The sequence below is a fragment of the Boleophthalmus pectinirostris genome, unplaced genomic scaffold (genome assembly GCF_026225935.1).
Source record: "Boleophthalmus pectinirostris isolate CB_2022bp ecotype Guang Dong unplaced genomic scaffold, ASM2622593v1 HiC_scaffold_14, whole genome shotgun sequence".
In the NCBI taxonomy this organism is placed as follows: Eukaryota; Metazoa; Chordata; class Actinopteri; order Gobiiformes; family Gobiidae; genus Boleophthalmus; species Boleophthalmus pectinirostris.
Window position 1 is genome coordinate 10,070,040 of NW_026571047.1, and position 15,600 is coordinate 10,085,639.

General features: G+C 45.2%; 2 protein-coding genes across 3 annotated transcripts; one reads left to right on the forward strand and one right to left on the reverse strand.

Annotated features, from left to right (window-relative positions):
* Positions 1-202: 202 nt before the first annotated feature.
* si:ch211-141o9.10 (probable endonuclease 4) lies at positions 203-3,665 on the reverse strand. 2 transcript variants are annotated; one of them, XM_055150157.1, is made up of 8 exons: positions 3,214-3,665; positions 2,391-2,600; positions 2,295-2,312; positions 1,852-2,034; positions 1,142-1,273; positions 959-1,063; positions 504-633; positions 203-396 (listed from the first exon to the last, which is right to left on the reverse strand). In XM_055150157.1, the coding sequence occupies exons 1-8, from the start codon at positions 3,362-3,364 to the stop codon at positions 333-335; spliced, it is 993 nt and encodes a 330-aa protein (XP_055006132.1). In that variant the 5' UTR covers positions 3,365-3,665; the 3' UTR covers positions 203-332. The 2 variants fall into 2 exon arrangements, with proteins under 2 accessions (XP_055006132.1, XP_020779776.1); XM_020924117.2 differs by lacking the exon at positions 2,295-2,312 and having other exon boundaries at positions 3,214-3,657.
* An 84-nt stretch (positions 3,666-3,749) lies between these two features.
* Positions 3,750-14,900, forward strand: tnrc6ba (trinucleotide repeat containing adaptor 6Ba). Its single transcript, XM_055150154.1, is given in 23 exon segments — positions 3,750-4,049; positions 4,924-5,013; positions 5,094-5,115; positions 5,203-5,631; positions 5,724-8,438; positions 8,586-8,747; positions 8,842-9,038; positions 9,117-9,185; positions 9,282-9,485; positions 9,633-9,746; positions 9,919-10,044; positions 10,189-10,359; positions 10,479-10,589; positions 10,678-10,888; positions 10,966-11,133; positions 11,242-11,388; positions 11,468-11,605; positions 11,683-11,775; positions 11,882-12,085; positions 12,163-12,230; positions 12,327-12,466; positions 12,587-13,000; positions 13,002-14,900. Coding segments are annotated over 22 exon segments (6,069 nt in total). The 5' UTR covers positions 3,750-4,049; positions 4,924-4,956; the 3' UTR covers positions 13,111-14,900.
* Positions 14,901-15,600: the final 700 nt, after the last annotated feature.

Below are 15,600 nucleotides of genomic sequence, written 5' to 3' on the forward strand. Positions count from 1 at the left end.
TTTAATGTATTTATTTTATTAGTTGTACTTCCAGTTACAGTGGTGGTATTGTGCCGACAAAGTTAGTTGACAACTCTTTTTTTAGGATGTGCTCTTCAGAATTGTTCCGTTTTATGCGAATCTCTCTGCTAAAGGAAATATTTGTGTAACTCTGCTGACCCCTTGTGGCTACCTCTAGAAAAGACAACACTTCACTCCTGTCAAATTGTTAACAAAATACATCTTTAATCAAATGTTTAGCATTTTAAACAATGAAACAATGAACATTTGGTCCTTAACATGAAAATATGTTACCAGTAAAGTAGCCTGAACTAGTGCCTAGCCAACTACATTTATTTTTTCTTGTCAAATAGAGAATATAACAGCTCAATCTGCTCAGCATACTCAAATCCTGGTCTGCAAACGAAAAACAAAATCAAAATGAATTAACATAGTAGATATGTGTAGCTAAGTTTCTTGGTCTATATACTGTAAATAATGTGGGTAAGTAGTAGTTAATTTACCGTCCAGGAGTTTCCAGAATTAAGGGAATATTATCCAATCTGGGTTCGTTCACAATGTCCCGGAAAGCAGGGATTCCAATGTGACCTTTGCCAATATCTTCATGGCGATCAAGGTTGCATCCAACTTTACCTGCACAAAAATTCCAACCAGAAGATTTAGAGGTCCTGTATTACCTTGCACCTTTTGTTCAATAAAGCAATTCTAGAAATTATCGAAAATGTATGAAGTTTAAAAACACACTGCAGCACTTCCTTTACTACCACATGACATTGATGAGTGTTTTCTGTTTGGAAGAAAAACTCAGCTTAAATATGCAGGTTTTAAACATGTGTGAATGAAACAAAATACAAGTCCGGATATGTTTTTGATGAGGAAACAACATTCTAACATAGATCAGAAAATAGCATAATATGGGCCATTTATAAATTATTATCCAACGATGATGTGGTTTTACCTTTAGAGTCATTGAGGTGTATTGCTTTGAGGTATTTGAGCCCTACTTGTTGATCGAACTCATCTAACATGGCTTTCACCCCTCCCTCTGCAGTCAAGTCATACCCTGTCAAGATAAGAGGCAGTGTATAAAGAAAAGCACACATTTTAACAACGTTATAATAGCAATAATAATATTTCTCACCTGCTGCAAAGGCATGACAGGTGTCCAGACACACTCCCATTCGACTCTGGTCTCTTACTTTGTCAATAATGGCCTTCAGCTCAGAGAACTTACCCCCCACAGTGCTACCTTGGCCACTCATATTCTCCAACACTGCAGGAGGAATACAGTATGTATATATTACAATACAATATGTAGTAAGTAAAGTAACTGAACTAACTAAAATCAAATGAAATATTGTTTAAAATATACCTGTAATGTAGAATAATATACAAATAATCTAAAGGTTACAAAGAAAATAGTTAAATAGTTTTAGTTTTATCATTTATCTTAGGCTAACATAAACTAAACAAGTCGAAGATATCTGTAGCTTACAGTTTATGTAATTAAGTTGATTTAAGAATTTGTTAATTAGCTTAATTGTATTCTGTTTTACAAAATCTGGACTTTACATGCTTTGTTGTCAGGACATGTTTTTTATGGGATAGAAACCTTCATAACACTGTATCAGAAGCAATACACTTTTCTATTGTGATAGGCCTACCCATGAATTTCAGATTTTTTTTAAAGAAAAAGGACTGACAATTGTAGATTGAGACGGAGCCCCTACCCAGAGTCTCAACCCAGCCATCTCCACCCCTCGTCCATCACCAATAAACTTCTTTCGCACTATGTCGTTCTTGGCGTGGTCCTTGCTAGTGAAAACATATATTTTGAATACTGATCACTACCTGTGACCACAGCGGGAGTTTGCTGGTGAGCGTGATTAATGGCTGTAGCTATTTTCTCCGTGCACTCTTCTGTGGTGATGGTGCCCAGGGAGGAGCCCGGATGGAAGTTATACAGGGTCAGGCCCAGGCGGCTGCAGCGGCTCAGCTCATCTACAAGCAGGGCCTGGCTCTTCTCAAACACATCTGAAGTCAACAAGACAATGAGCAGGGTCAGGAGAGTAAGTATAACACAATGACACATAGGCAGGAGTGGAAAAAGGACTGAAACATTGTTCTCAAGTAAAAGTACATTTACATGTAAAATGTGCTTGATTACAAGTAGCTTACAGGTAGTGATACTACATTTGTACTTGTAAAAGGTTTGATTGGGATGAGACACAATTCCCACAAGATGAGATAGAAACAAGATCAAATCAAAACATAATATACAAGTTTGTCCTCACCATCTGTTAATTTACATTCTGAAAACAGAATTCAGACTTTTTAGATTTGTACACTGCAAACTCTGCAAAAAGGTAATAAATACAGCAAGAACAAACCCTCTTTAGGTGAGCCACAGTTCATGAGGTAGGATCCATGGGGTAGGATATGAGCAGGGTCAAATGTATGAAGAGAACATTGCTCCCGAAACTTGTCTGCTGCAGAAGAGTCCAGCGCAGGTCTCTTCCAGGACCTCTGCGAGCCCAAAAACAGAGCAAAACTAGTGCCCCCCATAGCTACACAGGAGTCTACTGCCTTCCATATCCCACCTGAAAACAAGAAAAGAGTTTTAAGTTTTAACTGAAAGTAGGGCTGGGTGATAAAATTAAATGTAACCGTGATCTGATCCTTTCCTTTTTTCTGTTTAACGTAGATCTATGCAATCCTGTTGGCCAGCCTAAATGATTGATAGGTGAATTCAAACAATCATACAGAAGTGTGAACTCTCAGAAGCAGTACTTTTCCTCTTAATGGCATACAAAACGTTACTAAGTTCATGAACTGAAATCATTATTTTATTTATTTTTGCTATATCACCCACCCTTACCTGTCACACTTTTGGTTGTCTTGCACAGTGAGTTACATTTATAACCATAACCTATATAGAGGTAGAAACAGGGTGACTGAAGGTTTTGATAGAGAATAATTGCAAAGTACATTAGTTCTATATTGTTTATTTCTTGACATTTTTATTTAGTAACGCAGTTTTAGTTTGTGTAATAATGCAGCAGTCTTTGCTTGAATCGCTCTTTTCGCATGCGTATTAGATACTATATAATCTAGTTAACCATTACAATTCTCAAAATACGATTACGATTATTTCAGTAGTCGACTAGTCACAATGAATTAATCGATGCAGCTTGGTCACCCAAGTAGGCTTACCTTGAATGCCGACATGAGCCCCAATGTACTTTGAACAGCCTCTGATATTTCTCCTTCTAACTTCTCCACTCCTGGGCTCCTTTTCTGTGTCTCCATCTTCTCCGGGGTCTTCGGTTTTCCTTTTTCGTGTCTCTCTCTTCTTAGGAGCCATGAGGCCACTCTGTTTTGAAACAAGATTATAGATAGTCTTATGAGATGTTACAGCAGCAGAGAACCGCTATGGCGTTTCAATGTTCTCTTCCTTCTTCTCCACGGCTGTTACGCATAAGTTGACAGAGCTAGTGAAGGTCAGATCTGTGTTTTATGTCTCCCTCCCAACGGCAGGAGCCAGTCAGCGGGCTCCATGGGGCTCACACGGACTCACACGCAGCTGCACAAGAGTACACAGCCGTACACAGCCGTACACAGTCGTACACAGTCACACACAGCCACACACAGCCGTACACAGGCACACACAGGCACACACAGACACACACAGACACACACAGGCGCACACAGGCGCTTACAGCCCTACACAGGCGCACACAGCCGGGCCATTGGAGACAGCATCATCATGAGCAGCAAAATGGCCGCGCGTCAAAAGACTGACTCCACAGCGCTTTGAATTTTTCCATTTTTTCTGCACATTACGGTTTACACTATTACAACGTTAGTACTTATTTACGAACCTGTAGCTGGATGCGCGTATCTTTTCGTCGTCTGACACTTGACTTTCCGCTCAGGCTTCGCTGCTCTTGTAGCCTCGACGAATGCCTCAAAAAGCTATATAAATCGCACTGAAGCACTTTAGCCAAGCTAGCTAACACGCTAGCTCCTCTTCATATGTGATTCTTAAGGTGAGTACTTGCACGTCTATTAATTCAGTTTTTTACATTCATTAAACATTTTAGCATTCGATGCATGTTTAACACCAGTGGTGTTTGTAGATCGAGCTAAACACTTAGCGTTAGCCTTAGCTTCTCCCTGCTGTCAGAAACTTAGCCACCCTTGCTAACACTTGATAGCATTAGATAATTGCGCTAACCTTTCCATGATTGACTGAAATCTGGGTTGCCACATACATGCTATACACATCTACATTGATTTATGTTTAATATATCCTCCAAACCTAATTTGAACGTTAAATACAATTCGATAGCATTGCAAAGTTGAGTTATTGTATAGCGTTTAGTGCTTTTGAACCTGTCGAAACACTGCATTTCTTCTGTGTGTTAATATATATGCAGGGCTTCACTACTTATACAGTACGTTCAAGTGAACCTCTAATAGGTCGAAAGGTGATGAACACATTTTCCAAGACCACTGACACCTTAGTGGAGAGAAAACGAAACCGAACTCATCCAGATAGCATTGTTGAACTATAAACGGGAGTTCACTGCAAAACAGCTGTGGCTATGTGCGCTACAAGCTCATTTTGGATTTGTACGCTCTAGGAACTGTCACTTGATCTGTTACGAATGTGCCATTCTTTTAAATTATGCTGTTCAGTCATGGACTGAATAGTCAGCATGACTATTCAGAAGCCCGTGTCTAAGCCAAAACATTTACTGTATGGTCGTCGTCGTCCACCACTATTCTTGGGTCTCACGACTAAATCTATCAAGTGCTCCTCAATAATTGGATAAATACTGGTTGCGTAACTCCTGCATTGTTATCATCTGTTTCTTAATTAATGTGTCTTGTTATTTTTATTTTTTGCATATCCTTCAGAAGAAAGGAATATTGGGACTGGATCAGTAGTTCATGGACGACAAGAAAAGGAAAAAAGACGACAAAAGGAAAAGGGAAGCCTCTCAGAAGGTACCATCAAACAAACTACTTCTTTGCTTTTGATTTAAGTCTTTTACAGTTACTTATAACTGTACAATTTTTTTTTTCAGGTTATAGAACAAAAAAACAAAGGTGAGAAATTAGGCTATTTTTTCAGAATGTCATCTATCTGGTAGCCAGCTCTGAATTGTACTATAACCTTAACTGTTTGTTATCCAGTGCCAGACCTGACCAAGCCCACGTCTGCTCAGTCTCCTGCCACTCAGAGCAGCTCTGCCTCGCCTAGCCCTGGACCCACCCCCTCTGCTTCACCTTCGCCAGGCACCTCGGGCTCTGGTAGTGCTGCCCCCTCACAGGGTGGCAACAATGCCAAACGCCTGCTGGTGGCCAACGGACAGCCCGCCTCCACCTCCAGTTCTTCCTCCACCACAGGCGGTCCCAGTGCCACAGGAAACGGCACCTCAAGTAGCGGAGGTGGTGCCCAAACGCCTCAGCAACAACCGCGCTACATGCCGAGAGAAGTGCCGCCGCGATTCCGCTGCCAGCAGGACCATAAAGTGCTACTGAAGAGGGGTCAGCCGCCACTGTCCTCTATGCTGCTGGGAGGTGGTGGAGGGGATAGCCCTAATGCAAACTTGGCTGTTTCAGGTAGTTGTGTTAAAATACTATAACATATATAATGGCAAATTGTTGTTGTTTTATTCTTGTTTGATGCATGTAATTTTTTCTTTAATTTCTAGATTCTGGTGCAGCTGCCTCCTCATTAGCTCTCACCTCATCATCAGTTGCTGCTTCTACTACTTCTTCTAATTATGCAAATTCCATGTGGGGAGTGAGCTCAGGCAGCCAGGCCTCCTCTCAGGGCAGGGAGAAGGTCATTGTTGATGGGAACGATCTGGAGGAGTGGCCTAGCATCGCTGGCAGTGAAGGAGGCGGTAGCGGCGGCAGCAACAACGGGATGTCTGTGAACAGCACTAGTGCCTCTGGCAATCAGCCCTCACCCACTTCCTCTCTCTCTTTGCCCAATGAATGTATGCAGTCGTCCAGTGGTGCGGCATGGGGGACGGCTGCCTCCCAGGGTCATCTTGGAGGAGGGAGCGCAGTTGCTGTGTCTGGGCCCTCCTCTCTTTCCAAAGCTTCCACTGTGCCAGGGAGCCACGACGCCAGTGGCCCCACAGAGGGCAGTAGTGGAATTCCAGGTGCCAATTTAAATCCAAATGCCAACCCTTCAGCCTGGCCTGCCCTGGTGCAGCAGGACGGGCCTGCTGCTTCAGGAGAAGGAGGCCCGTCTTCCTTCCATCACCAGGGCCCTGGAGGGCCCTTGTCTGCCAACAACTCTGCTTCTCTGGGCCTTGGAGCCGGGGCCCTCGGGATGCTGGGGGGTCAGTCACCTTTATCTGTGAATCAATCAAGCACCCATCAGCATCAACTTCACCAAATGCAATCTAGAGACGGAAAGTGGGATAGTGAATCAGTGGGACCAAATACAGCAGGAGGAGAAGGACCTGGTGGGGTCATGGACCGCAGTGGCGTAGGAGGAGACCACAGCCTTGTTTCTTCTTGGAGAGGCCAGCCTTCTTTTCCTGCATCAAACTCCAAAACGGGTGCCTCAAGGACTGATGGCTGGGACACTGGTGGTGGCACAGGGGTGTTCGTAGCTGCTGAAGGGGATAATGGAACCTCGGGTTGGGGTTACCCAGGTTCAACAAGTGGGGTTAATGCCTGGGGGAATGTTGGGGGAAACACGAGTCAGACCTCTGGGGTATCTCAGGGAGGGTGGGGGTCAGAGAGAGGAGCGCCTAGTAGTGACTGGGGAGGGGGAGAGGTGAAGGGTGGAGCTGCCAGTAGCAACAGTGGAGTCGGTGCCACTGGCAACCCACCAGCCTGTGCTCCCTCATCTCTGTCTACAACTATGAGCAGAGCTTGGGACAATCAGAAGGGAGAGGGTGAATCAGGGGAGTGGGTGGGGGGACAGGGTGCACAGGGGGGATCTTCTTCCAGCGGTGGAAACTCCAGAGCTGGGAGTGCGCCTAACAGCAGTCATAGTCGTTCTCGCCGACAGGCACCAAATGCTGAAGCTGCCTTACAGAACCTTCTCAATCGTTCAGATCTAGACCCCAGGGTCCTATCAAACACAGGCTGGGGACAGACGCAAATCAGACAAAACACAACCTGGGATGTTGAAGATCATGGACAAAATAATAAGCTTGGATCAAAGCCCTCTTCTGGTGGTGGGTCTTCTCAGTTTCCTGGCCCCAGGTCGACCATCAGTGAATCTATGGTTTCATCTGCTGGTTCCTCTGGAGAGGGCTGGGAGAGCAGCAGCAACAGTAGCAGTAGTGGAGCCTCTATCTCTGGCAGAGGCCCACCCACATCAGGCCCCAGCATAAGAAATGTCAACATGGCACAACCTGGGCCAGTGTCTTCATCAGGGCCTGCTGTAGGCCCTGGGGTCGTGTCAGGACCAACCCAGCAGGCAACGGCTACAGGCTGGGGAAGAGCAGGGACAGGGGAGAGCCAGGAAGCCAAAGGGTGGGGAAATGAAGAGTGGAGAGATGCCAGACCAGGAAATGGAGGAGGCTGGGGTGATATTGGTCAGCAGGGTGAGCCGCTGGGGGGTGGCTGGGGAGAAGGTCAGGAAGAAAAAGGGACAGGTAGTTGGAAAGAACTGGGAGGGGATGCACGTGGAAGTGGGTGGGGATCTGGACAAAAGGTGAGGACAGGTAGAGACTGGGGTGAGCAAGAGCGCAAATCAAATGGAGGTGGATGGGAGGACGAGAGGAAAAATGGGCCAGGAAACTCAGGTGGGGATTCGGGTGTGGGTGGTTGGGGAAGCTGGGATGAAAGTGGCCCCAGAAGAACTTGGGGTGCAGGTGGTACAGGGGGTGGAGGTAGTGCTGGAGGTGGGATGGGGGTCATTGGTTCCAAATCTCAAGGTTGGAGTGGAGGAAACAAAATGCATCAAATGCCAAACAGCCAGTCGGGTCCAGTCCCAGGCCCACAGGCACAACTGCAACAGCAACAATCACAGCCCCGCAATCAGCACCCACAGCAAGCGTCGGACCAAGGGGTTATGCAAGGGGCCATGGGGCGCAAACCCATGCCTCCAGCCCACAACCAAAGCTCAGGCTGGACTTCAGGTCCCATTCCTACTGGTCCAGCAGGAAGTGGTCCTGAACCCAGTGGTTGGGATGAACCATCACCGCAGTCTATCAGCAGAAAGGGTGACATTGATGATGGGACCTCAGCTTGGGGAGATCCAACTAATTACAATTATAAGCCGGTCAACCTGTGGGACAAGAACAATCCTCCTAATGGCCCACAACCTCAAAGTCAGGGTCAGACTCCCCATCAGCCACAAGGACCAACAGGCCAGCAGCAGTCAAACAGACCGCCCCCCTCGCTCGGGGCCAACTTCAGCACTGCCCATGGGCCAGGAAAAGCACCTGCTTTAGGTCAGTACCTTTAGCGATGTGATTATCACACTGTATAACCATTTCAAAGGACTTAGAACTTCCTGGGTAATTAGAACATTTTTTCCACACTTGGTATTTTACGTTCTGTGTTATGAATGTTTGTCTGCTTTATCCTTTGTTGCTCAGGTCCTTCAGGTTGGGGAAGTACATCTCCTACTAGTCCAACAGTCGACAATGGCACTGCAGCATGGGGAAAGCCTACTGATGCTCCTACTGGTTGGGGTGATCCAGATGATGGTGGGAAGACAACAGGATGGGGCAGTTCCTCCCCTAACCCTATTAAATCTGGTAAACAAAATCTGCATTTTACAAATAAGTTGTTGTATATGGTGGCTGTTCTGTGTGCCTTTAAAGCAACATTTTCAATTCTTTAAACTGTCAGGGTCAAAGTCTATGCAAGATGGCTGGGGAGACAAAGAGGGCTCTGTGGCAGCTTCACGTCACTCGAGCTGGGAGGAGGAAGAAGAAGGGGGCGGCCTGTGGAACAGTGCTGGCTCCCAGGGGAGTGGCTCCTCTTGGGGTCAAGGAAGTAATGGAGGCTGGGGACAGAGCCACACTGGGAAGAAGCCCAATAACAAAGTAAGTAACAAATAGACAATTAATGAACAAACATGAATCTATTTTATTTTTATTTCAAAATATGACCTTCATTTTCAGGGTCCATTAAAATCTGGAGACTCATGGATGGGCCCCCTCAATAGACAGTTTTCAAATATTGGACTTTTGGTAAAAAAATCTAATACAGCTTCAGTATGTGATGTTTGTTAGGGAATGATAGTTCTCTAAATGACAATCACAATCTTTGCTTGTTTTTCTGGACAGAATGATGATCCTGGTGGTTCAACTATGGATTTGGGAACTAATTCCATGCAGGATAAAAAGATGGATGCAGAGAAAAGAGGCATGGGAATGAGTGATTACAATGGAGACATGCGAAAAGCAGGAAGAGGAGGAGTAGGAATGGGTTACCGATCATCTGGCACCAAGGACACTGCACCTGGAGATGCTGGGTCCTTCTATGATAAGGTACTACATTCTTTCATTATTCACTGTTATAAGGAAGCACTTCAGTGTTTGTCACTCTTCTGTGTTTCCGCTTTATTCTCCCTCTTGTCTATTCCCTCTTCCCACCCCACATTCATATTGGTCTTCCATTGGCTGTCGATTTGACAGACCTTGCCTTTGACCAATCAAGATGGGTTTCCCGGGGAAGAGGGTTCTGTGAATACATCACCCACTTTCTACAAGCCCCATTCCCTCTTCAACCACACATTCCCTCTTAGACAAGTAAGATAACTGCTCCTGCTGTTTCTGTCCTGTCATCTTTGATTTTGTTTACTAAAAATCTATACTTTTCTTAGCTCTTTGTCTTGACTTTTATTTTCAAAGTTTCTTTTCAACATTTTAAATGCAATTATTTTGTCTCAACTGTAATGGATTGTTTATTTACTTTTATCAGGGTAGCCATGGTATCTTTGGCAATGTTGGCGGGATCCCTCAATCAAGGCACCAACCAAGTGTCCCACCCATGAACCAGTCTCCAGGGATCCGAGCACAAGTGCCTCATCAGTTCCTGTCACCTCAGGTATTTGGTGTTGTGTTTTTGCTTAAAGTGAAAGTAAACATTACCACAATAGCAGTAATGACAGCCCAAGCTTTGTTGTTCGTTCAGTAGACACTGCACCCGAACGTTTCTGTGGTAACAAGTGTTCATGCTGTTGTGTCTCAGGTGCCAGGCTCCGTGCTGAAGCAGATGCCCCCTCCCAGCGGGAGCGTAGGGGGTGTTGGCGCTGTGGGAGGAGTGGCAGGAGTTGGGGGAGGTGTGTTCCCTCCACAACTGTCCCCACAGCACATCGCCATGCTCGGCAGCATCTACCCTCCTCACATCCAGTTTCAGCTGGTGAGAAGCAGCACAGAACACTTTAAGATTGTCTTCTCCACATGCAACTAACTGGCTGCTTAGAGACATAGGGCCACATTTTCCTCATGTTTCTGTTCTGTTGGGTCTTGTTTGTTCAGGCCTGTCAGCTCCTCCTTCAGCAGCCACAGCAGCAACAACAGCAACAGCAGCTTCTGCAGAACCAGAGGAAATTCACACCCAATGTGCGGCAGCAGGCAGATCCTCAGCAGGTATGAAGTCACTCACTTAACTCTTTTTAGACCAAGGTTGTCTTATATTTGTACTTTTACTCTTTTTAACATTGAATTGTGCATTTAGCTGGCCAGGATTATGGCTGTGCTTCAGCAGCAAAGACAGCAGCAGCAGCAGCAGCAGGTGGGGGGACTAGGAGGAGGCTCCAAGCTGTCCCCCTCTCACCACACTGCAGGTGGACTGGGTCCTAAGATGCCTGGGGCTGACCCCCTGTCCCACTCAGGGCTGGCTGGATCTGTGGCTGACCTGCAACAGAAAACACATGGGCCCTACTCTGGTCAGTACAAGTCTGCTTGGACTAACATTTATGATTACATTAATGATAATATGTGATTTTGCTTTTAAAAATGTTAGGTTTTGGTTCCGGGGTGAACCTCTCAGGTCTGGACCTGGGCAGCTCGGTCATAGGGGGGCCAGGGCCCATGAAGGACTTCGGCGGTCAGCAATCACGCTTCAAATGGATGATGGAAGGCCAGTCATCACCAGACTCCTCTCATGCTGAGAACGCATTCCATAAAAATGGTGAGAAACATATTTGTCTATCAGAGAAACTGATGTGAAGTATCTGGTAGATGATTTATGGATCCATCTGGTACTGTGTGATGTAACATCTATCATCTCATCTCTCAGGCCCTGTCACTCCCATGAAAATGCCGGGGGGCTCGCCCTACTCACAGTACGACATGATGGTTGGAGACGGCCTTGGTGATAGCTGGCACCGCACACCTGGGAACAAAATGGGAGCCAAGGCTACTACTGCACCCAGCTGGCCTCCAGGTTTGTAGAAGATTTTATCTATTACCCTTTTTATTGCATTTTCCTACCTAAACTACTACATTCGTGTCTCTTTGGACAGAATTCCAGCCTGGTGTGCCATGGAAAGGAATAGACCGCGTTGACCCTGATACTGATCCCTACATAACGCCAGCGATGATGGGAAACGCAGTGTCTCCTGGCCTCAATGACAGCGAGCACCAGTTATTAGACAATACTGGTGAGCATCTGTTCATTCAGTGATTTGAATTTATATGTTGACACTGTTGACACTGTTGTCTGTGGCATGTATTACAGATTCCAATCCTCCCCTCAACACCTTGCTGCCTTCACATGGTGCCTGGCCTTTGAGTGCCTCAGACAGCCCTCTCTCCAACGCACACAACTCGGGTAACCATAACACTGGCATTTTCTTCTAGTAAAAAAACATGCCATGTTGCCGGTAAATGGTGATTACAATAGATTGGATGATAAACTTTGTTTTTCTTTTTTTTAGCAAAGTACACTGACTTCAAGACCAGCTGGCCTCCAGAACCCATTGGACACAAATCGTGGAAAGCTAATCGTGGGGGCAGTCAGAGCCAGCTGTCCCGTCCTCCTCCAGGGCTGGCCAGTCAGAAGCAGTCTTCTCCTACCCCATGGTCAGGTGGAGCCCCGCGATTGGCTGGCAGGGCCTGGAGCAGTGGATCGGCCACAGCTGGTAATGCTCTCGTGGAGTTCTTCGTCTCAGCATTGTTTATCCATAGATATGAGAATTTCTTTATTGCTTTTTTATAGGCACAACCTGGAGTGATGGAAGCCCTCGAGAAAGTTGTTGGCTGGTGCTAAGCAATCTCACTCCTCAGGTACACAAACCAATAGCAGCTATTTCAAGACAAAGAACTTGTAAAATGGCGAAAGACACAAGTCCAAAGTCACATGCACCTTTTTTCCTCCTGCAGATTGATGGCTCGACCTTGAGGACCATCTGCATGCAGCATGGCCCTCTGTTGACCTTTCACCTCGGCCTGACCCAGGGAACAGCCCTCATACGCTACAGCTCCAAACAAGAGGCTGCCAAAGCCCAGAGTGCACTTCATATGTAAGATCATGTCAATTCTGTATGTTTTTAGCTTTTAGGTTGGCATTTACGATCTGTGTTTGTTAGACATGAGTTTGTGATGAACGTATGGCTAACACATAGTTTCTGTTGTGTGTTTAGGTGTGTTTTAGGAAACACAACAATCTTGGCAGAGTTTGTGAGCGAGGAGGATGTGGCTCGGTACATCGCACATTCCCAGGCAGGAGGAGCAGGAAGTGGAGGAACTCAGGCAGGTTCTGCTGGCTCTGGGCCTGCTGCTGCCCCCGCACTGGGGGCTAACGGTAGTGCAGCTGATAGAGCAGCAGGGGGCAGTGCGGGGGCAGTGGGGGTAGAAGCAGCTTCCACAGCAGGAGCTGGGCCCAACAGCTCAGGATGGAGTCTGGACAGCACAGGCAGCTCATCAGACCAGACCCATGGGCCCGGGCTGGGTGCATTCGCCCAGTGGAGCAGCAATGGGGCCGGAGGGGCTGGAGGTGTGGAGGCAGGGAGGCAGGCTCTGTGGGGGGGCATGGGTGGCATGAGTGGAGCAGGTTACCAGCAACAGCCTCTGGGGCTCTCCTGCACTGGAGGATCGTCATCAGATGGGCAGCCCCGCCTCCCTGCTGCCAGGGGACCTGCTGGGTGGAGGGGCCGACTCCATCTGAGGGGTATTATATCCATGCTCATTTTACACTCGTATAAAACACATTAGGCTCTGTATTTATGTACTCAGAGACAATGTAGAACTAAGCTACACTGGTCACTCAACAAAAAGACCACATTACAGGTCACATGCAGTACCTTTATCTCCATTTCTTTCATTCTTTCATGTTAACCCACTCAACTTTAAATGAAGATGACCGTAAAACTTGAACTGGAGGAGAAGGCGGAACTTATTCAACTCTTTAGGACTCATGAGGAGGACTGCTCTTTGGTTTTATTCCCATTTTATGCATTCAGAGACCCAATCACTCAGGCATGCACTGTAGACAAGCTCAGCCAGAGTCGTACACGTTAACAGGTTTAGCTATTGCTGTTCTAAGTGTGCCACAATTATGATCTTCTTTTTGTTTTGTATTAGTATTTAAAAATTGAGTCTCAAAAATCAGACTTGCGGACTGAGCCCCCATAGACCCGGCCGTCGTACAGAGTTCTCACAACGAAAGAGGACGGAGGCGACGCCACACTACTGAAACGAACTGAACGATTGAGATTTGAATCCAGAGACTTAAGTCGGTACTGACAAATCTGCCTTGGTGGAAATTTGCCATCCGCATGGGACCCAGGGTTTGAAACGGGAATCGAAACAAAAATCAACATTAGCCAAACTTGCACTAAACGCCTCTGGGTCGTTGTATGGTGACGCATTCTCCACTTTTAACTGTCCATTATTTCCGAGACTGAGCTACAAAACAGCTACTAAAGCCCTTAACCGGACGACATAATGTTACAACAGCAGTGGCCTTGGCTTCATCATGGCCGCCTCAGCAAACCTTTCAGCACCAACACCTTTTTCATCAGTTACACACTGCTTATATTTGACAAGCAAAATTGTATTCTCCTTGATGTATGTCGGTTGTTTAGCTTTCGTTATTTTAAAAGAGAGACAAAAAAATAATTGTGTGAAACTTTGTGAAAATCCAAGAGATGTCCTCCTTTTTTCGCCCTTCAAAAAACACTGACCTCGCTATTTTTTTTTTTCTTACTCGAATCACGTTGGTTATTATCTATTGTCAGGATGTCGATGATGATGATGATGACTTATTTACTCGCTGTACCAGGTGCCCTCCCGCCTGCCTAAGTGTGCATGAAAGGACCGTTGTCAGTGTGACTGGACGGAGGACAATGTCGAGATGAAGATATCGAGTGTGTATTATTGCTACCATGTTGAATGTCCTTTTTTGTTTTTTCTTGATCTTGTCCACGAGAGATTCATGATAAAATTGTGGCGTGCTTCTGTGTGTGCTTGCCTTTTTGAATACGTATCGGCCACAGTCAGGGAAGTGAAAAAAACTGACAGGTTATGTAAGGAAAGAGTGTATGTGAATGTGAGAGTAGATTGGACATGTTGACAGCTTAAAAGTTCAAAAACAATGGCACTATTGCATATGTCTTTTAAGTTTGTTTTTAAGCAGCATTTTGTTTCTGTTTGTATTATTTACTGTCAAATGCAATAAGAATATTTTGTTTTTAAGACGAAGCAACCAACTGAAGGCATTTTCTGCTCAAATGCCAAATTCTACCATACCAAGCTGAGCTGGAACAGTGTTTTACACACGTTAAAAACATTACTGTTATGTTTTACTGTTTGTTTTTGTTATTATGTATCAATTTAAATTAAGTCAGTCTTTATTATCACTCCTGTTCAGGGTGTTTTCATTTATTTCAAATGTTGCAAAGGAGAGGAAATTAATTTAATGCAGAAAAAGAACAAGGTAATAAAGGTTGAATTGAAGTCTGGGGCGTGTTGGGTTTTATTTGTTGAGTCAGTGTTCAATATAGCTTATGCTGTCTTCATTTTCAGAATCGGCTGCTCATTTGGAGATTATTATTAGTTATTGGATTGGTACTTATTGCTCACTATATTAGAAATTTTTATTTAATTTTTTATTTTTTTTTGCATCATTAATACTTCGTTAATCTATTGTAATGTGATATGGAATACATGCTGGTTTTCCTGTTTATTTTGTTTAATAGTATCCTACTTGCCTACTTAAAGGAGAAATATGCTTTTTGCTTTTGGTTATAAACCGCAATATTGATCTATAACAGCTTGGTAATAAAAAAAAAGGGCTCATTGAATTTCTGATAAGCAAATGCAGGATAATACTGGATTACTCAGCGTGCATGAATCAAAATAATAAATCAATACATGTAAATAAAAACTCGGTACAGCACCGTTGTAACACGGTTAAGTTAATTTTACATACGTCCTCTTTAAAACAACTCAAAGAATATTGAATGGAGTGGGTAAATCACTCCTATACGTCTACTAGATATTTTTGTTTGAATTGGACATTGGATACTTATGGTCGGCCTTTATTGGTCAGCAAATTCAGTGAACTTCATAGACCCTATTTCATTCATGTCTGCAACCACGTCAGGACGCTGCGCACTCCTTTGCACGGCCCCTGCGCATACGAGCCTGCGGATGA